Genomic DNA, 23,408 nt, shown 5'->3' on the forward strand with positions numbered 1-23,408 from the left:
CCCGGAACATGATTAAAACTAACACTGTATATAACATATTTCTTGGAATGTTTCCACTTAGGATGGAAGCAGGTCGGCTTTGCTAAAGACTATTCAGTTATTTGAGGAATATACAGAATCATTATAAGAAATAAAGTGTGGCAAATCATAAAGAGTGTTCAAACAAAAAATTCAAAAAGGTGGAACCTCGATAAATTATGAACGATGAAATATCGTCTTTGAAAACGGCAGTTTTATTAACGTCTAGCCGGCTGTTTTCTATACTTTTTGACATCACCTGCCTGTGTTCGAACCCCACTAATTCCAAACTACTTTTTATGCTATACATGTTTTTTGTCTGCAATTTGATATCATAAATAACATAATGATAAAATAAGCGTTTTCAGATGCATTATAGGAAAAAACTTATTTTTGGTTTAAAAACATGAACGAGTAAATTAAATTAGGATTTGCACCACTGAAGTAAATTGTTGTAATATGTATGCGAAAAGCTACAGAAACAAGCTCAGTAGCAAAAAGTTTTAACAAACACACGGTTTAATGGCATAGGGTAAACGCCAAAGACAAAAACCATAAGATTACAAACATGAAAGAACAACATAAAACTCCACAATCAGCACAGTGCATACATACTATATATAACAAACATTTTGAACGTATTTGCGCATCGGACACCGATGTAATGTGTTAAAGACTCTACTAACTGAACGTTTGTAGTGTTTATATTCACTATTATATATAGATGGACAAGAACACAATGAATACGACAATGATTCTAGCGCAAGTGCAATACTGACTTGAGTCATTTTATGTCTTGTTTCTTAAATCTGGAAATTTTAAAGGACATGCATTAAGTATGTATTCTTTTGTCTTACCCCTTGTGAAATGTTCACGTACGGCAGCATCGGGTAAAGGCTTTACAAAAATCAAATTAGGAGTATTGTTATCGAAAATAGATGAATTTCCAAATCACACAAATAGTAAATGTGAAATAATTATTATCAATCTGTATGTATATGAGGTGTGTAATAATATCATATGAATACAATGTCTGTTATATAAATGCAGGATTCCCGTTTGAATAATGCAATCACGAAGGCAATGCATTATTTGGAGGCCCAGATCAACGACCCACACGACATGTACACTGTTGCGGTGTTATGTTACGCCTTGGCGAAATCTGGCAGTAGCATAAGTCCGTCTTGCTTGAACAAATTACAAACTGGAGCTTTAAACCAAGGTGAATATTTGCTTTTCTTTTATATATGTCGAAAGCAAGTAAGTTTTTCATGCTTTCTTTCACTGTAGTTTCCCTTACGGTGTAGGTTTTTACGCAACACTCTGTCGAATAAATGTTTATATTCCACACAAAAATTGTTACTACCCATTCATATAATACAAAAATACATGTTGACTTGACATCTGGCAGTAGCATAAGTCCGTCTTGTATAAATTTCACGCTTGAGCTACAAATCAAGGTGATTATGTTCCTTTTTAGATCTCACAATGACATATATGATTTTATATGATTGCATTCGTCTTTCCTCCCCGAAAGGATGTAGTATTTTCCGCAAAATGTTAGTCGAATTGATATCTATCAAACTGTTTCTGCCCACCTTATAATGCACAAGTATCAAATTCACTTGAAAATTGACTTTAAGATTGTACGCAATCTCAATTCAAGTGACACTTGTATTTAAAATCAATGCATACACATGTATAACAAACATAAATTTTGAATGATAGATATTTAACTACGTTCTAAAACATTAATGGAAAATATTTATTACTGATAACAATATTGTAACCGTGTATTCAATAGCTGAATACGAACACATATTCAATGACAGTTGGGACCTAAAATATTTACATTGATCAACTATCGTCTCATACGGTATAAGTATCGTGTTATCAGTACCTTTCTTTCAAATTAAACACGGTATCCAATTGTATTAGTTGTGGAAATTTCCATTTGCGAGTAAGAGTGAACCTTTTAAATGATGATACACATATCCTTTTCACAAATTCATTTGTTATTAGCCGTAAACTTTACTACAAAGTAACAATATATATATATACATAAACATATTTATAAATACACATGTATATTTATCAATACCACTTAGGTGATAAAACGTATTGGCAACATTCTCGGATGGTAAACAAACGGGCAGACTCGAAAGCGGCGCCATCACGGGCTCCATCACTTGATATTGAGGCAACATCTTACGCTCTTCTGACATATAGTGAACTCGGGAAACGGAATGAGGGACGTAAAGTTGTCAACTGGCTTGTGTCACAAAGGAACCCGTCAGGCGGTTTTGCATCGACTCAGGTAATTCAGAGCAAACGTTGAATTGCTTTCATAATCTATTGAAATAATGTAACATTTTCGGAATAATGTTATCAGTTAAACAAGCAGGTGTCAATATCATGAGAAATCTCTCAAGATGTGTACACATTTAGAACCTAAGCAATGGAAATCGCATGATCCTATATATATAACCTTGTACATCATTCGTAGAATATGATGTCATTGAAACTACAAACACGCATCAGGCATACAAGACAATCCATGTGCTAATATCGAATGATACAAGGATGAAAGTTCGACCCCACCCCACCATAGATAATTAAACAAAAACACTACCATGAACATCACTCTTCTCCACAGTTTTCCATAGCATTACCAATATATTAACACTACAGACATGTCACTATGGTGTAGCGATAAAACAATATGCTCGAACATTGAAACCGTTCAGATTAAAACCCGACCTAGGGGTTATTTTATAAATTTTGAATAAATTATAAATACTTTCAATCAAGGTCATTGTCATATGCATGTTTTCACAATAAAACAAAATAAAATGTATCAGTTGTGTACAGCAATTTGAAAACAAACAATGATATTGTCGGTATAATATGCACCATGTGTCTTGTTTGTAATAGATCATTCCATGATCAACCTTAAATTTTTTATATATTTGACGTTGAAAACAACTGGAAGCAATGATTTAAAACGTACAAAAACTCTTTTCAAAAGTAATTATCGAATAAATATTGGCCAACTAATAACTATTTGGCTAACTCTAACCAAGCCGAAGAAAAACAGTAATACACTTGGCTGTATCACAGACTCGAATCACACGCACCTGATAGAGTACGGCAATTATTGTGCACCGAGCAGTGCGTACACCAAATCTTTATACAAATTGGACATGTCAACAATGCAAAAAACTAACTTACTCATGTATTTGTATCGACCGATTGTTTGCTTGTACTGATCATTGTAACGAGTTAATCGATGAAATAAAATGCCTTTTATTACTACAGTCTGGTGGCTTGTTCATCGAATATGTCAAGTAAGATATCGTTCAAATAACTGCCAGATTACCAACATATTTTGTCTATATGCCTTTTATTTTACTTTAAATATAACCTGAATCGTTTTCATTTTCAGTTCTATTTTACACCTGCTCTATATTCATGTCGACATGTATGTATGTATTTGTTTTTGATAGGACACTGTTGTGTCGCTTCAAGCTTTGTCCGAGTTTGCAGCCCGCTTTCCAATGGACCCGGCTTCATTTTCCAACTACGGACTGCATCTGAACACGACTGGAAATAATTTCGTGCATGAATATCAGATAACCCCGGCAACCTACGATACCACTTATAGTTTCGAGGTAAGGTTTTAATGTCAGTTAATAATTATATAAGGCATACTTAAATCAGTATGTTTCTGTGACCTGCTCTATTCGTTTGAAATTTGACGTTCCATTGTTTTCGTTATGTTTTACTCTTTCAATTTTTGCGTAGAAGAGAACACTCATTACTACAATAAATAAATAAATACGTCCAAATCTGGAACGGTAAAATTACAACTGGTAACATGTATGAACGTCAAGTATATAGAGACTGAGAAACACTTTACGTTTGTCTGTCAAAAACGGAGCGCACCCAGACGTACTATTTCTAAACTTTATTTCTGCTGTAAGCCATTAAATTAGTCCGAACATGATTTTATATATCTATATCCATTTGCGCTTAAAAATATTCTGGTAGAATAATGGAAATGCTTATGATATACCTGTTCTAACGTATTCAATATTGCTATCGAATTCTAGTCACGAGATTCTGCTGCATTATTTTTGTTTAGATAATCTAGACCTTATGTTGGCGTACTATTGGTATTCATGTGTATATGCTCTAAGCCTTATAAAGATTGTAACAGAATAAACGTATCGTGTCGTGTCGTGTGTTTCATTTGTTCTATTACCACATCAAAGAACGAGATATGCCGTTTGTACATATAAAAATTGATTACTCCGATAAACGGTAGTTTTAAAACTATGTATATTCTAAAATTTGACTAAGTAATTACATAAGTATTGAATGTAAGCCATAGTCTCGTGTTGCTTAATGATGTTGTCAATCATAAAATGATATAACTAAACTTTGTTTGTGTATTCATTTACAGGTGCCGTCCAACGTGCCGAGCATAAACATCTACACAACTGGTGAAGGAGTTGCGGTGATTGACGTATGTTGTTGTCTTTATAAAGGGTTAAATCCTACGTGTATATTTGTTTGTGACAACGTCCGTCTAGAATGGATAGTCTTGTGATACCTCGGTATGTTCTCTGTAACTTAGAGTCAAAGAAGTAAAAGATGTCTTCAGAAGTTCAAACAGCAATATTTGATTGTTGATTTTTGGATAATAATTATAATTCGATATACTCTGTAGCATAACAGTTTATAGCCCGAGGTTGGTAGCATCGATGTTTTAAAGGTCATTGACACAATTAAAAAATAAGTAATGTTCGAGTTATAACGTAATGTGACGACATCAGTTCACAACAAGCTTTACTTATAGAAACGTGATGCCACAACGTTTAAACTTTGATAAGCGTTCAGCTCACATGATGATCGTGTTAAAAATACATCTAATGAACTTTTTTTCTTAAATGCTTTGCATTTTAGAGTTATACTATTAAAGTAACAACAGAGAAAAAAGCAATTTTCACCGCAATCAAAGGATTGCACAATTTAAGACTTAGTTTTAAAATTTATTTGGTACTTTTCCTTGATCAAAATTAAAAACATCATTTTTGTTTTATAAAATATTGCCTCAAAAGATCTTTCAAATGGTAGCATACTTTTGAATTAGGTTTTGGAAATGAACAACACACTGTTTATTTGTTGAAATCTCGATTTTCGAACGTTTTCTTGAAGCTAAATGCTTAAATATTTGAGTTCGTACTTAACGCATTACAAATAAAATCAACTGCTCGAACACAAATTCGGTGTTATATCATGTAGTATTAATTAGGATATGTATTGCACAATGACAGATGTCGAAATATAATCTGGGCAAAAATATACCAATAGTAAAGGTCATTCTTCGGGTTTCATCATGTTTGCTTTTTAAGCACTGCACGTTGAATTTTCATCGTTTTTTGTCTTGGTTGTACATTTGCCCTTCAGGTTTTGCTGATGTATAATTCAGGACAGCAGCAAATGTTAACATTAAACCAATATGCGAGTTATATTTTTTGCATATATAAGTATCTCATTCATTTCGAAATAAAAGCTTGATTCTCCGAAAATAAACAATCACAGTTGTTTGTGACTCTTACATTTTACTAATAGTCCGCGCATCGAATAACAAAGTATAAGCATGTATTATATTACTACATACAATTCCCTATTTTAAAACAGTGTGCGCCATCATAGCATTTTGTTGCTAAAACACTCATCAAAACACAATAGAAGTCAACATTTAAATGAACAACTACAGAATAGGTACATCTTATCGTCTCATTGTACCACTGTTTCTATAAAAGTATAATGTAGTTTATATTGTCACCAAAAAGTTTAAAGAGCCATCACAAGAGATGTCTCAATCCTGCGCCGTCATAGCATTTTGTTGATAAAACAATCATCAAAACACAATAGAAGTCAACATTTAAATGAACAACTACAGAATAGGTACATCTTATCGTCTCATTGTACCACTGTTTCTATAGAAGTATAATGTAGTTTATAGTGTCACCAAATAGTTTAAAGAACCACCACAAGAGATGTCTCAATCCTTATATGTGATAGATAGTTTTCATTTTCTTGATGGCCCTTGCTCAGTGTTATTTATTTGTGTAATGTGTATAAAGCATATACTATATGAAGCATATTAATTATTGTATTTTATTTCTTAGATTTAAAGGCTTATATATAAGTATAGTCTATATTACCATCTAATAGGATGAGGAGACGTCACAATCCTAATTAGGTATAGAACGTCCACATATGTTTGGATGGTCCTCGTACATGTTATTTAATATTGTAACTTATATAATGCAAATTCTGTGTTTGAAATTTGTTTCATAGTTTTAACGGCATGATACAATGCATTTCAGGTTACGACCTCCTACTATATCCAAAGCGATCTTCAAGACCCGCGCATCAGTATAACTGCAGCCATTATAAAGGAATCCCTTAACTCTCTCACTGTGCACAACTGCATGCGGTACTCCTTAATCAATTATAAATAAAACTACTTTTTATCTTGGCATGATACATTGAACCATGCTGAATCGCATTTCGACAGTATCTTAAGTAACCCTGCTTGTTCAGTCGGTGGGGTAAAGTTTATACAACGCATTAACAATGCATGTGTTCTATTTCTGCGATGTAACATCTGTTTCACCAAGCACAACTGGACCGGGTAACAGGTCATAAAAATATAAACACTGAGGCGGGCTAATCACATTGCTAAACATTTACAATACAATATACAACTGTTTAATATAAACATCAATCACACTATGTTATAGCCACACTAAATGAAAATGGTTCGTTCCAGCTCGTGTCTCATTTGTATTTAAACAGTCAATAAATATTTAAAACATTAATATATTCCTACACAAATTTATTCTAGAAACATACAATAACCAATGGTTTCGAATCAAAATTGTCCCAAATAATCTCATTATACTTTCATGGGTAAATGTAACCCGAAACCTCTCTACACAGCTTTGAATTCCACTAACTGCAGACAGTTGTGGTAACAAAATGCAAAGTAACAAAAATATGCCGATAATAAAATGGTAAATGTCAGCCCGAAAAGATTTACAGAAAGAAATAGTTCGAAAACAGAAAGAGTACGAATAATGAAAATTTCATAACACCGCGGAACAATAACTGCTACACAAACCTGTAACACATAATTGTCCAAGTATATATTACTTATTAAATTTATACAATTAGTTTGTCTGAGATGTTGTCCTTCGACCTTCGTTGGCGTTGTGATGTTTCCTTCACAATCGCGCGTGAGAGGGGAATCGCTTCCCTATAATAAAATAATATATACAACGTCTAAATCTTAAAACGGTCAAATCACAACGGGTCACACTTAACTAGCTAGCTTTGCTTCTAAATTATGTGCCAATCAACCTTTGCATACCTTTTATTGATAACCATGTTATATATAAACGTTGGCATTCATACTGTTTGATAACAAATGAAAAAAACCCAACAAAGTCTTAGTATTTATGTACTCGATGTGCAAATGATATTTTTGTTTGATCATGCCATTGGCAGTAATGCGTATGACTAAACATAATTCAGGCATCTTTTGGAAATGTATTGCTTGCCGAATACCAATATCTAAAGGAAAAAAAAGTCAGAACAGATTATGCATGAATTACCGCATAATGTAAATATTGTTCTTTATTAAATGCAAACGTGATTTGACCAATTTCGTCAATCTACTGAGGCTTAAAAAGGTCGATATTCCTTTTGCTATATTTGTTTTTATAGTTTAGAGTGTGTACACCCTTTAACGTTATACCAGAATAGAAAGTGGTCACATATACAAAACAATGAACGTGCTTGTATATTAGCTATCTTAAGTACGTTCAGCTTAATATTTGAGCACATACGTATCGCGTTACCTTTTTTGTGTGTGTTGTTTTTACATTCAATCAAATACACATTTACACATACAGTTGGACAGGCCAGACACCTAGCGGAATGCTCCTTATGGAAGTGGAAAGGCCAACTGGTATGATATATTTATGCTATCAGTCGAAGAAAACAACGGAACTTGTTATTCACTTGTAATTTGTGCGAACAACAAAGCATAGTTTCAATGCCATCTTAATATTTGTATCATGTCGGTCAGGGGAAGCAATACTAAATGTTTCATATGTTTTATTCAGCACAACAAAATAGGGTAGTGACTGTCATTTTGTATGTACCAGAACCGTTTGAATGAATGCCAAATATACTAGTTTATCTTTATTTTAGGTTTCATGACGGATGTCGACAAACTCAACGCCCAAACCATTATCAAACGACAGGAAAGGAACGGCCGGTTTCATGTTCTTTACTTTGATAGTGTATGTACATGCTTTTTTATATTTAAAAATAAAAGGATGTTGAACGTCAATGAATACTAAAACCAATGACCATTGTTTCTTGTATTCAAATGAGAATGTTTTACACATGTAAAGTCATAACGTTCCTAAATAATTATTGCTTTTGTCCATATGTGTTTCAAATTGCGTTCTTTACTATGAACATATATATTTATAATATTTTAGCTAGCGGGAAATTCGCAAGTGTGTGTGGATGTCAAAATGGATCGTTCGGACCCTGTTGTGAAAAGCCAAGCATGTCATGTGATGGTATATGACTACTATGAGCCATGTAAGTTGACATCATTGAGATAATAATATACGTGATTCTCTAAACATGAACAGCTTTATACTACGGCGCTGATTCTTATCGTATATAATCGTAGCCGAGGCTCTGGGCCACTCTCTGAGATAACACATTGGAACCGAACAATATGACATGCTCTGTGGATTAACTCGAGCTAGCCCCTCCGTCTTCTTTGGTGTTACGCTTTGATTCCATTCCTCGCAGCCAGTAGCGGAATGTACACACACAAATTCCTTTTTCGTCTATGAATTACTTTTGAAAAGGCTGATAATGGAATTATAATTTAAAAACAATACCGACCAGACAAAACATTTTTACATGCATATGTTGTGCTTAACATAAACTGCAGAGTTTAGGCCATACTACTGCGATCAGTGTTAACGATATGCCAACGTTTATTTTATGTAAAATAAAAAAAAACAAGAATAGTAATTGAATTTCATTTAAAATAATGTAACATGACAAACTGTAATCGATATGTATTTGAACCATACGCTAACTTAGAAGTATTTCTTATGTTCACGAACTACAGTTTAATATCAAATGTAGCTGTGGTAACCGTGACAATTGAAATTTTAGCTTACCAAGCTGTTACAACCTACGAGTCAGGGATTCTAAAAAGCACCACTATTTGCCAAGTATGTCCCTTGTGTGAATGGTGCAATGAGCTTTCCTTCCCGCAGGTAAGTTCAAGTTGAAAGTCATAGTATGTTGTTTGAAATTATATTGTCTTTACATGCCCGTATGATTATAGAAATATATGTTGGTTATTATGAACAAAAATCGATAAAAAAACGAAACTTGAAAAGCATAACAATTAAAAGGGTTTCTTCCCATTGCCTTAAGCATCCTTATGCGAGGCAAAACTTAACAAATGCCGTTTTCACTCAGTATCTATTGGTTGCAATTTCCAGATTCAAAACTACATATATGAAGCATAATGTTAGTCCGCTTATATGTGGGCTATATCACATCGATTTGTTACGTACATAACGTATCTTTCGCATGCGGTTGAAGGTAGAATGTTGTGATGTACATTCACGCACAAAGTGATAACTGATATAATCGCACATTTCATCCGACTAGCATAATATGTCTTAAGTATACCTTTAAACGATTTTAAATACAAATGGAAATAGTTTGTTTTGTAAACATATTTACAGTTAAACGTCCTATTTCGTTCGCCTTACTTTTCAAAATTATATTTGCGCATGCGCACTACGCTTCTCTGTAGTAAAGAATAAGACAAGTCAGTGAGTAATACATATTATTCATTCTGGTTTCACTTTATGTTTAAAATATGCAATTTGTTAATGGAAATTAAACAGGAATAATTTCATTATAATAATTAAAACATTTATATCATTTTCAGATTGGCGTTGGTCGGTAAAGTTCTTCTCAATTTGATTGAAAGCTTGGTCAGTGTAAAAAAACTAGATAAAATTCCCGAAGTTTTGTGGTTTCGTTATTAATATTTGTGACCCTATACTACTCATCCTGTGTGTGTGTACCGTCCTGAAGACATTTTCTACATGTTTTCTTACTAAATTTCATCCCATTCTAAATACCAATTGTTGGAAACGTTTTAGTTGTGTATACAGTAACAATACGCCAAATTATGACAAGCAATAGTGTGTGCTATCTTGAGGTCTCGATTTAGAACCCTTATTTCAATTTAAACTTTTGGTGTCCAGAAAATGAAAATGATCCAGTTCTCATTCTATTTTCACTATATTCATAAACGGGACGAAGCTGACACTAAATAGTAATAATTTAGAAAAAAAAATCACCAAAACTGGTGTAAACGTGACGACATAACGGTCTTGACTTCGTTCAATTTTAAAACAGATGTTATTTTGTAGAATCGAAACTCGAAGCAGGAATATCAAGCTAAATGTTTTACCACTTTTAAACAATGTAAAACCATTTATTTCTTATAACTTTCTTTAAATCAATGGACAGCAATTACTTAAACGCTAAGCTTATACCGTCAAGTGAATTTGGCTTTGTCATTTGTTGAATCTGTACCTTCTTTCAGTTTAATAATACGCAATAATTATGATTATGTCTTCATGTTCAACCTGCTATGGTAAAAGCCTCTAGAGCTTGGCCCGAATTCCCCCACAACAACAAAAGGCCATTCAGGCAACATATGTTTTAATTTGGTTAAAAAGTGGTATCGTGATGATAATTTTACTGACATCAAAACATTGTATTGTGGAAATAAATAGTGTTGTATTAACTATTCCTGTCAATATAAAATGGAAATATAATTGAGACTCCAACCTACATATTTTGCAATTTTCGGTAAATGATAAACGGTTATATTAATTTTATTAGATTAGGTTGGTGTTAATATTACAGTCAATTTAAATCGCCAAATATAATGCTTAATTCTCTCATCAGGAATAGAGTAAAATAAAACACATACATTACGGCAATGAAAACAATCCACAAACAAGTATTTAGAATACGAGGAAATTGAGAAATTTAAAAAAAAGCAAGTAATTTGATTTTTGTTGATTTGAAAGTGAAATATGTATTTGGTTCAAGCAGGTTTCAGAAACAGACAAGATGATTAAACATCTGACACAATAGTTTATTATGAAACTGCCTTGGATTGCACAGAAGTGAAAATGGCACTCCGGAGAGTGCATCATGTAGGGTCCCCTAAAGTACGAAAAGTCGCAAAATTGGGGATACTTTGAGGCGCTACAGACCGGTGACCGAATATCTTGTAGGGTATAGCGTCCCCTAAATGGACAAACTAGTCCTTCCAGCCTTGTCACGTGCAGAGATGCTGAAATATCTTGGACATTAACTACCCCATTTTTAGGCATTTTTGCAGCATTTTAGCGTATAAGAGAGCCTCGTAGGCGAACGGAAACGCTGACGCAATGACGTCAGAGATGCACCGATAAAGACGTAACGTTGGGAATCGCGGGACCTAAATTCTAATACCAGTACGACATCATCCAATTTTTGGTTCCGGAGATATCTTCGAGATTATCTCCCCCTTACACGCTATATGGGAATGCGTTAAAGTACGAAAAGTTGCGAATTTTGGGATACTTTGACGCGCTAGAAACCGGTGACGAAATAACGTCCCATATATTGAAGGGTATATCATCCTCTAAGTGGCAAAACTAATCCCAGCATCGTCACGTACAGGGATGCTGAGATATCTTCGACATTAGCTTACCCATTTCTAGGCATTTTTTGGCAGCATTTTAGCTTATAAGAGGGCATTGTAGGCAAATGGAAACGGTGACGCAATGACGTCAGAGATGCGCCGACGAAGGCATAACGTAGGGAATCGAGAGACCTAAACTTCAAGACCAGTACCGACCTCCTACCATTATCGGTTCCGGAGATATCTTCGAGATTATCTCCCCCTTACAATACATACGGGAGCGCGTTAAATGTAGTACGATAAGTCTCGAAACCGGTGACTTAATAAAATCCCAGGCACACCGTTGAGTGCATTTTGTAAGGTATAGCGTCCCCTAAATGGCAAAGCTGGTCCCAGCCTCGTAACGTGCAGGGAGGCTGAGTTATCTTCGACATAAGCTACCCAATTTTTAGGCATTTTTGAGGCATTTTAGCGTTTAAGAGAGTTGGGTTCTAAGCACCTTTCATACCGACCCCGATTTTATTAAATTACCGTCAGCTGTTTCGCATTTAAAATAAAGTCCCTCACAGATTGCAGTGATATGATCCTTATCCTGATATACTGATTAATCTCACGGTTATTTTCAATAGAGGAAAAATGACTTAAATATACTTGGCACAAGGGACAAGAGATGAGAAATTAGCAAAACCGTGAGTATTCGTTATCGGTAAATGTATTAAATTAAAATCATGTTTACTACATATCAAATTTAATAGTATGTTGTTGTTGATTGTATTATTGCTGCATTGGTATTGTTAATTCCCTGAAAGACAAAATTAAAGAAATATATTTGTTTTAAAGTACATCTCTTCAACCCTTTCCTTGCCACAACATAATATATTCACAAAGTGTGTATTTTGAGATAAGTAACATTCTCTTTTATTCATGCATTGCGAAACCGGCTAAACTACTTCGAGCAAGGAGGGAATGCTTTTTTGAATGTATTTTTTCTTTGATACGTTAATTCGTTAAATAAAGTCATGATTACCTTGTTTCTTATTTTACTACGTTATCTCCAGTTAAGATGAGTATGTATTGAAAGACATATGTTTTTCCTGATTTCGGCAAGCCTCATTACCTTGCAACACAGAGGAACTCGGGTCGGTTTTTATATCCGGAATGGAAACATATGAGATATATTATAAAACCCGTTTCAAATCATCCATATTGCCATACCAAAGATCACCGTAACATTTAGAACAAGTAATAACTTTGGCTGCTACTCGGCATCAGAATAGGAATACATATTGTGGAAGGGTGGCGTGAGAGATGTGTACAGCTAAACAAGTTAAAACTAGTGAACCGTTAATATACTGACAGTTCCATGATGGTCATTTAATTATTTACTGATTAAGCTATTTGTTTCATGTATGGTATGTATGTCGTGCTTCCACGTGCTGTGTTCAGTATATATTGGACCCGAGCCTAGCGCTTTTAAATTGATTGGTTTCTGCTTTATTCGACCCTTGAAATAGAATTAGAATTTGATAATAATCCACGTTCTTTCCTGCAAAAGTGTCCGTTTGAGTACCGCTGAATTTGATGATAGTGTGTATTTCCATGATTTTGTTAGATTATTTACAATTTAACATGCTATTACAAATGCTATTAGTAGATAATTACACCACAACTTCCATTCCTGAAATAACTGCCTTTCGGCAATTGCGAATATTGTTCGATGAACGCATCAACTTCGGATATTTCCGGATCGCGAATCATCACATAACAATATACATGAAAAATGAAAATTGTTTATCTTGTTATTGGTCGTATTGTGTCAGCAGATCCCGAAACAACTTTAAATTAAATAAAAAAGTAGACAGTTAATTTATGTTATTCTAATTTCATTCTTGTCATTAATGTTGCAGTTTTACGTTTAAAGGTGATTTCAAGTGGTTGAACTTTTCCCGCGTTATTGTGACGTAATTTGATAAACTGTTTCCGATTACGGTCGGGTCGTCCTATTTACAGAGTGGAGAAATATAATTACTGCAAGTTTTCTATAGTGAAATGAAGTACTTTTCAACAATTCTTGAATAAAATAATCGACTACAGACTATAAACGCAGTTTGACTGGTAAAAGCACGCGTTAAATCTTTCGGACCCAAACACTTTGACCAGCCCAACTGCGTTCATACCCTTATAATGACATCAACACCGTAATTTATTCTTCAATTGCTATAACCATTTAATCGCATTTCTCGACAAATTGTTCGAAAAGTATCATTTATAATAGTAAAATAGGTATTAATGTGAGGTTTGTTCCACTCAATTTGCAATAATGTTTTCTTTGTAAACCGATATACCTTCATTACTGAAATAGAGTGTTTTCTGTTAAGCTAATTAAAATAAAATTAAAAACTGATAAAGAAAACATTAGTACTTCTGAATATCATTCAATTCAATTTTAAGATTCCTGCATCTATTATTAACTAGATTTTTGGTATAGATAACCTTTGATATAATTTTATGAATATTCAGAACCATTTACTTCGCTTTTTTATTTTTCCACAATATTTATATAACTTAAATTGTCTCAGCGATTTATCCTTGCACTCTGAAGTAATCTTAACGATATGAAAATAATAATGAAACATGCAAACTACAGGGACAAATACAGTGTCGACACAATTGACAAGGATTCCGAAATTCTTAAGAAATACACAACACATACTTAAAGAGTTACATACAAAAGGTATAAAACAACAGGACGGATAACGCATGCAACAAAGTAGTTGTAATTGGCTAAATTGGCGTTTACACTAGTATAAGATTTGTCATATTTGTCGCCAAACATAAATTACTAAATAAGAACTTTAAACATTGAGGTCCAGCAATTGACTTTAGACTTTAGTCATCATCATTCGAGACCGAATTCTAAAAATGGAGTAGGTATTTAACCGGGTATTCGGTATACAGCGGCGCGATTACTGTCTCGCTGTGCAGCAAGCTTGTTTAAGGACTCGATAGAGAATTCCCCGTTAGAAAAAGGTGTATGGGTTATAATGCCATACACGCCATAATGTGCACATACCATATGTTTGTCGTTTGTCGACTGTTACTTCATAGGTACATTTCTCACTACGTAGTAAGCATCGAGAGCAAGCAAATTGACCTAAGTATTTGACTGAATTTTAAAAGGCGGTTAGGTTTAGTGGAGTTCTGTGCTGTTGTTCCATGTTCCTTGTTTGTGATGTTTTGGTTGTGTTCTATGTATTTCGCGTTTAGCTTTGCCATAAAACGGGGTCTAAGTTTAAGTATTTGGCTACGGAGCTTGTTTCTGTATTTTTTGTCCTGTAAGTTGCGACCGATGTTTATAAAATTAATTAGGTTTGTATAACCGGGTTTCGGATATACATATTTTTCATAAGTTTTGCCTTTTATTTGGCTTATAGCGGTAGCATCATAAGCGGTGAAAGCCGCTTCAGGTACAGTTAGAAATCATGTTTAGATTATTTCCATTTTTCTCCACGGTTAACATCATTCAAACACGTGTAATCATATCACAAATTAAGTAGAAACAGGGAGGCGCTTCACCCCTCATTCAATTCAATTAACAAGTTATCTCTTCATCAGTATTTGTGAAAATGCAACACTTAAGTTTTGCTAGATTTTAACAAAATCATGGTTTGGAAGGTCCCAGTTTTAACTCCTCATACCATGTTTGGAGATTCATCTCTCCAAGTGCTTTTGTGGTCACCAAGTGCGATGTTACAACATCAAGACTGTTAAACCCCAAAGTAAAGTAGTTTTATTCCTAGTTTAGTCATTGTCCAGCCCCTACCTGGTTGGACTGTTTAACCTTATATTGATATTGACATACCTTATATCTTGAAATATGTTTAGTTCATTTCAACGCCTATAGTGAAAACAGTTCAGTTCCAGTCAATTTTCATTAATTACATTAGTAATGTTTGGTTCGTTGTTTTTCGCTATTTTTGAGGAGTGTGAGAAAAACTATCTGCCACAAGTAGTTATAGGTATAATATCCAATCGTATCCAAAGGCATGCATTTTGAAAAATAACCTGAACTCGCTGAATATATTTGTGTACTATATGACGAGTCTTGACATGTCATTTGTTATTAGAAGAGGCTTACTCATTCATGCTATTATTTTACACAAAAATATAACGACTGATTTGAGGTTTTAGTTTGAGTAAGTGCATTTAACAACGATTGAGTATCAATTTATTACAACATTATCTTAATCATTCTCGCTGGAACAATGAAACGCGAGCGTGTGGCCGTATGTTATGGGGTTAACCGAAGTAACTGAAGGAAACTCACTTGTCGAGCTTGCTGACCAAAATACAGTCTCACATGTGGCAAGACCGGGAATCGAACCAAGGTCGCCTAAGTAAGAAGCGAAAGCGCTTACCATTGCGCTAACCGGATAACTTTTAGTTTAAGAAAGAACATTAATTGGGTGCATCTGTAAAAATACAGATTCCAATAACTTGTTTATACACTTATCCTGCATGTATTCATTAGTGTGTCGTTTATTCCATTCTGATTCATCTGAGGTTTGATAATTCGGGATACAGCTTTATCACGGCGCACTGTCCTTTTTACCATACCAGTCTATATTCCGTAACCAGCCTATCACTCTAGAATATATCCGATGACGTCAGCGTTTACCTGTTACTTCCCTTTTCTTCTACGTTTTTTCAAGAAGGTAGCCCGTACATTTTTCTAAAATTTGTTTTTGAATTTTATGAAGGCTTCATCATCTCTTTTTTAAATAATTGTTTCATTACTTGTTAAAACACCTTATAGTTCATTAATTAGACCTGATTGAGCGTAATTTAAAAATTGATTTGGCGCTTTAAACGGATTTAGATAGGTCCCTATTTTTGCATCTTGTCATGACGTGGTCATCATTGTCAATATTTAATTGATTTCTTGGGTCGTTTTTTTTGTCACATACCAGTTTCTGCTTAGGGTCTAAGATTAATTATTCCTCGTTTCTTTTCATATTCTTTTCAATGCATCGTGTGAATTTGCGGAAAAAGGCCCCTCCGGGAAGCCATGTGGCCAGCAGCACGCGCCCTTACCCAGCGGCAGCCCTATCTGTGGCAGCATCGAGGAGGTCGCGGGCCGCGCACAACAGCCTGTGCAAATTGGCGCCTGTCACTTATCTTCCGGTCTACGGCACTTCAGACCATCCAAGCTTAGTACTGGCACTACTCGCGGCACCCGGTCAAGTAGTATCAGCCCTGGCAGCGGAGCAGCCCCTAATCGCGGCACCCGGTCAAGCAGAGTCGTAAATAGGGTTAGGGTTGAATGGTCAGCCACCGAGATCAGGGCCACAATCCGATAATTTTAACATGCTTTTTAGTCCTATGCCTATGCTATCCGCATCACTTGGTACATCGGTAAATGTAAATACAAAGTCCAAAATTATTGCTTGTCAGTTTGTTGACCTTGGTCAGCTTGTAACTCCTGAACTGAATGATTCGCCCACCAATCACATTGTATTGACCCCTTCTGTCGAACTTGCAACTTAGACTACCTCAAGGCGCAATATTAACTCTATCGAAGTCCAGACTGATGCATTCTTGGTTTACTCTAGTGTTTCTTTGCCGGGCCTTCCCGAAAAAAAACACCTCAGGATCTTCTAAAATACGCTAGTTTAATAAAAACAACATCGAAAGGGTACATATGGTTGGTTGAAATATGACGAACAGTTTCGGTATCGCCAAGCCAGGAATCCCGCCCGCTCTAATGCGGAAGACAACCAAGAATTGTGGCTTCTTTTCATCTCGTCAGCTCTCAATTAATGGTGCCTCCAACCAGTAGTGAGGCATTGTTGTGACTTTAACACAGCAACTAGCTTCCGATCTAGATGCTGAGTTGCCCACGTGTGTTTAAAATGCTTTAATTTCCATCCTTATAGATTCTGTCCGTCCATCACCCGTCCTTCTGTTAGTACAACTTCCGCGCCAGTTCGCTGCTTCGGTGAATGGTCCGCGTCCCCGCTGCGCGGACAACGCCCTGTGGGACCTGGAAAGTTCCCCAATGGTCCCTTCAGAACTAAGGAAACTTTTAAATCGGTATCCAAATAAGTCTGTTGCTAAAATTCTTTTAAATGGGTTTTCAGAAGGATTTAGGTCGAAATATACCTGTCCAAGATTAGGAATAGAATGCAAAAACTTATTTACAGCTAAAACTCATTTTTCAGAAACTCTTAGCATAATAAACAAAGAAAATTCATTATACCGTATGGCCGGTCCTTATGGAACCACCTTTAGCTAATGTTCGTACTTCTCCAAAAGGCGTTGTTGCCAAGTCTAGTGTGGGGGGGGGGCACTTCATAACACACTTGTCTTACCCCGAGGGTAAAAACGTAAACGATGGGATTGACCATAGTCTGTGTTCGGTTAAATATACTTCGTTTGACACCGTAACGGACATAATGTTAAATCTTGGGGAAGGGGCATTGATGACAAAGCGTTACTTTAAATCAGTATTTAGATTAATGATAATTCATCCAGTAGACTTCCACTTGCTTGGTATGAAACTCAGGGACAACTATTACTACGACACATGTTTATGTTTCGGCTGCAGCTACGCCCCTACTCTATTCGATTTTTCTTAACATTTTTACATTGGGCAGTATTCGATGCTTCTGGCTTTTAAAAACACAATTGCTCACTCTTTGGACGACTTTATTTTCGCTGGACCTGCAAATTCCAACCATCGCACGGAACTCTTGGGTAATTTTCATTTGATTTGTAATACCCTCGGCATCCCTATTGCCGAACAAATATCTGTGGGCCCAACAACTCGTTTAGTCTTTTTTGGCCTATTAATAGATTCCTCAACTGAAAATATGTATTCCCCGGGAAAAAAGGATGATTTAATAATTTCAATGAACTCAAAAAAGCTCAATTGCGGGAATAACAATCCTTGGCAGGGAAATTAAATTTTGCCTCTCAGGCAGTGCGTGGTGCGCGTGCCTTTATCCGCCGGTTTTACGACGCAACGTCCAATGATAAATGAAAACGTTTGTATATCCGTCTAACAGTCGGATTAAGATAAGATCTATTGGCATGGCTCAAATTCTCCTCAAGTTTTAATGGTAAGGTCAGAATTCCAGAATCAATTTGGAATTCGAGTGAATCTTTGCAATGGTGGACTGATAGCGCTGGGGCAGTAGGCTTAGGCGCAGCCTGTTACATGCCGGGTCGATGGGCTTTCTTTCAATGACCCGCGTCATGGAAATACACTTATTTGTTAAAGGATTTGGCTTCCCTAGAGCTAATCACGGTCTTATTGGCTGTTTATTTATGGAGCGAACACATTGCGAATAAAAAAATTGTCATGCGGTCAGACAATCTTGGCGGCCTGGTGCATATTCTTAATAAGCAAACTGCTAAATTAAAACCAGTAATGCACCTCCTCAGGCCTCTTATATTGTGCATGCTTCAACATCACGTTCATAGCTCGCCACATATCCACCAAACTCCAAGTAATATGTGCTCGTAAGCGCTGAGACAAGTTCCGCCAAGCGGCGCCATAGGCGAACCAGTGCCAGATCCAATCCCCAAGGCTTTCATGTCAGTGATTTACTCGACGAAGCTGATATATTATCAAAGGTCTCCAGTTACATTAATACAAGCTTGTCATACACGCAAGGCATTAATGCATTCTCACTGTTCCGGTGCGCGCATCGGCTTATTGAATACTTGCCCCCTCCCGTAGACCACATAGTTCTATTCATTTCCTTTTTATCACTACAGAGCCGTTCCCACAACACGGCCGCTTATAAACAGCTTCCATAAGGTACTAATGCAAACTTTTGGGCGTATTCGATCCAACATCCAATTTTTAGTTTTAAAATACTAGGCGGATTAAAAGGCAGTGCATCTGCAAGGACACTCGCTTACCGATTCTATGTTCCGTGTAAGGTGTACTTCCAGTTATTTGTAGAAATGCTTATGAACAAATACTTTTTTTCCACTGGCGATTCGTCGCCTTTTGTGTTTTTTACGGGTTGGGGAACTTACCGTCACAGAGGGGAATTCGCCAGACAAAATTATATCGGAAGCCGACGTCTCTGTTTGCAAGGAAGTTGCTCAAATAAGGCTCCGTTTTTTCAAAAACAGACCAGTATAGGACGTCACAGGGGATCAAAATACAGGCTTCTAGTGGTCCAACTTGCCCCGTGACAGCAATAACCGAACACCTAAGTATTTTTCCAAAATGCGAGAGTCCCCTACTATGTCATTTCAATGGCTCTCCAGTCACCAGATACCGATTCCCGGCAGTGCTAAAACCCCTCTTGCACTTAGACGTTTGTTACGCCTGATTTAGCTCCCATAGCTTTCGAAATGGGGCTGTAACTTCCGCAACCCTAAAAAGGGTTCACTTGGATGAAAGTTAGCTCGCCGGTAGGTGGCGCTTTGACTCTGTCTGCACCTACATACGACCAAATATGGTTTCCTTCCTAGAATACTATAAACATGCTCATTAGCCGATGTACACCAGGGTCACTCATGAATGCAATTGTGTTTTTAATTTATTTTAGTTTGGATGTTTGGTTCATCAATAATCAAACAGGCGTTCTTGACTAGCCGCAAAAGTCCAGGGGGTTCAAATTTGGGGTTTCAAAACCTAGATATGTGGTGGCAAGGCTACAATGGTCTTAGGGTTACAAAGTGCCGGAACACACTAAGGCCTTTGTTAAAGATAAGGTCTCCCCCAAACTTCATTTTGATACACTGTGGAGCTAATGATATCTGCGAAACAAAATCTGTTCAAATAAGCAATTTATACCGGCTATAGTTAAATTTATCAATCCGAACATATCCAGTACTATTTGGTCTCAGCTATTGCCTAGAATGTCATGGCGCCACAGTACAAATTTATCTGCCATGGAAAAGGCAAGAAAAATAATTAATAGCTTTGCAGCAAGTCTGGTTTTGAACATAGGGGGCAGGTACATCAAGTATTATGACATAAAGCTAGGCGCTTTTCGTCTGTTTTTCTGATGGGGTACATATTTCTGAATTAGGTAACAGTCTTTTCCTTAATCACATCTCTGCTGGAATCGAGTGTTTTACTACCAGTGGCCACACTGTAAACCCCCAATAACAAGTTGCTTACCAAGTCAAGGGCCGTGTGGTATGGCCCCAGGAGGTATACATACTTAATATTGTGTTACAATTGGAGTAGAGCTCAGGTCGCGTCATGAACGGGGATTATGAAGTTAATCAAATGGGTTTAGCAGCTTATAGTAATAAATAAGGAGTTGAATTATTGGGGTATAAATTCTTATCGTTTCGTTTTATATTGTTGGCCCTGAACCTTTGCATCGCGCAGGTTCAATTTGCGCAGTGGCGATTTACATTTAGTTAATACTTAAAATATTTAATACGCCTAGTTAGCTCAGTACGGCTGTTACCAGGTTCTATATGCTGATGGTGTTTAAAGTGTACAATGATAAATATACCAATAGCATAATCGATAACTGATAAATACAAATGGTCGGATAAAAACAACGTATTATACACTGCTGCTTTCTGTTTCCGTTTTACACACTAGACACAAATTACTTTTTTCGATCGCATATGTTCGGAAGTTTCAGCCATTCCAATTGTATTTTTAGATTGACCACGTTCATTTATAAATGGTAAATTGTGTTATAGTTCAGTTGTATATGACAAAATTGTTTTTTAATAAAGTAAAGAAATGTTTAACAATAAATTCCATTTGCTACATGCTCGATCGGATGATATAGCCGCCCCAATGCAATCCAATATCGCTTTTCACATGTACAAAGTAATTGTTACAAACACACACTCGGGACAAACCTTCACTATCTACCATAACGACAGATCGCCACAGAAAAACAAACGTAGTCGGATTCGTGTAGTCAGTGACAGTGACAGTGCATGAGTGCCCTCAAATCAGTTCCATTGATAAAATCACATTTACAAACTCAACCGTTTACTTATTATAAAACGGCTTGCGTTTACTTTTGTTTTATTCAATTCATAAGTGACTTCACACAGAGTCGCGTGGATTATTTATATTCATACGCCATTTATATTTTGTATTTTACATTGATACTTGGTACTATTTTGTATCGGTGCTATCGTGTTAGTTGGTTCAATGACATTAAAACGTAAACACAATTTTCTGTTTTTATTTAGAAATAGTTTGAAGGTATATAATAAAAGAACAGTTATGTTAGTCGGTTGATCCGTGGTGTTGTATCACTTTGTGTTGTTTGTGGAAGAATCCGTATCGCATGAGACCAAACAACAACAAGAATCAACAAACTAACATAATATTCCCTATGTGTCAATTCTGACAACAAAGAACAGCTGATGATGACTTTATAAAATTGTCAACGGCAATGTGCGAAACAATAAGCTAAATCAGTAAACACAAAATTATTTAATATACACAAGGAGGTGTTGTTTTTCGAACACACACGCGTTGTTTGTAGGTCACAACGTGTATTCACATCATTTAAAAGGACACTTTTTCTCACACACACACACCTACACGTTTTTCATACGTAATGTCTTTAAAAGCATGCTGCGTCCATGTTTCCCCCCTCCCTCGTGCTTTTTCTGCCATCACATAAATGAGGTTGTATTCTGTTGGTGTTGTAACAAATCCTTTGTGTGTGTAGATCATAGGTTCTCCGGAGTCCCATTCGAGTGTTCTTCTATCAAGATAGTTACTTGCTCCTATCCAGACCTCTGCAATATTTTGAAGTCCATCAATTCGCACACGAAGTCGTCTTCGCTTTTATCGGAGATTGACACAAGGTAACCTCCAAATGCATGGCACCAAATTTGTAAATCAATCTATTTTTTTCTGCAAACACAGTATAACAAGACGCCCCGAAGGAAATCCATCCGGATTCGCATGTTTTCTCTGGCGGAACTGCTATTGCATATACTGCTAAACCGTGCTATGCTGACCACCTTTCATCACCGTATTTGTCCTTAATGAGCAAGTCACATACCGGACGCGTTTTGAAGTAGCGTATGGTAGCATTGCACTGTGAAGAACCTCCATATTTGGAACAAAGACCCAAGCACTCTACGGCTGAACGAGCAGTAGCTTTGGTTAATTTTGTTCCAGAAAAGACTGATATTCCTTCGAGTTTTTCGTATTTACTCAGTTGCAGACCTACTGCAGTTGTTAATAATATGTAAGCAACTGTGCCGAATAGGCTGTATGAAATGATATCGCCGGCCGTGCCTTCCAGATATATTAAACTCTGTTTCGATTAAACCAATGGAAAAATTGTCTAGTCGTGTGACAAAACAACATAAAATTGGTTTCAATCTCTATTTTTTATACATATCAGGTAAATATTGACGGTGGTTGTTATTTGATTCAAGCGTTTCAGCAATTATGCAAATTGTGTTCTTTTAATGATGTAAGGAAATATCTTAACAGCTTTTCATTTTAAATGCTTTTAACAGATTGTTTAAAATAATTGACATGTGTTAAATTTTTCATCTCAACTTCATTATTATAATT

At 36.0% G+C, this 23,408-nt stretch overlaps 1 protein-coding gene across 1 annotated transcript in view; it reads left to right on the top strand.

Moving 5' to 3' along the window:
* Window positions 1–10,182, top strand: part of LOC128222327 (CD109 antigen-like) — a 99,427-nt gene extending 89,245 nt beyond the window's left edge. Inside the window, exons 31-40 of the mRNA XM_052931307.1 lie at window positions 1,069–1,240; window positions 2,127–2,335; window positions 3,525–3,689; window positions 4,484–4,546; window positions 6,420–6,529; window positions 8,010–8,065; window positions 8,311–8,402; window positions 8,607–8,712; window positions 9,307–9,410; window positions 10,100–10,182. Of these exons, the coding sequence (XP_052787267.1) occupies window positions 1,069–1,240; window positions 2,127–2,335; window positions 3,525–3,689; window positions 4,484–4,546; window positions 6,420–6,529; window positions 8,010–8,065; window positions 8,311–8,402; window positions 8,607–8,712; window positions 9,307–9,410; window positions 10,100–10,117 (1,095 nt within the window). The 3' untranslated portion in view covers window positions 10,118–10,182. The remainder of the gene's footprint in view (window positions 1–1,068; window positions 1,241–2,126; window positions 2,336–3,524; window positions 3,690–4,483; window positions 4,547–6,419; window positions 6,530–8,009; window positions 8,066–8,310; window positions 8,403–8,606; window positions 8,713–9,306; window positions 9,411–10,099) is intronic.
* Window positions 10,183–23,408: the final 13,226 nt, after the last annotated feature.

The sequence above is a fragment of the Mya arenaria genome, chromosome 16 (genome assembly GCF_026914265.1).
Source record: "Mya arenaria isolate MELC-2E11 chromosome 16, ASM2691426v1".
Lineage (NCBI taxonomy): Eukaryota > Metazoa > Mollusca > Bivalvia > Myida > Myidae > Mya > Mya arenaria.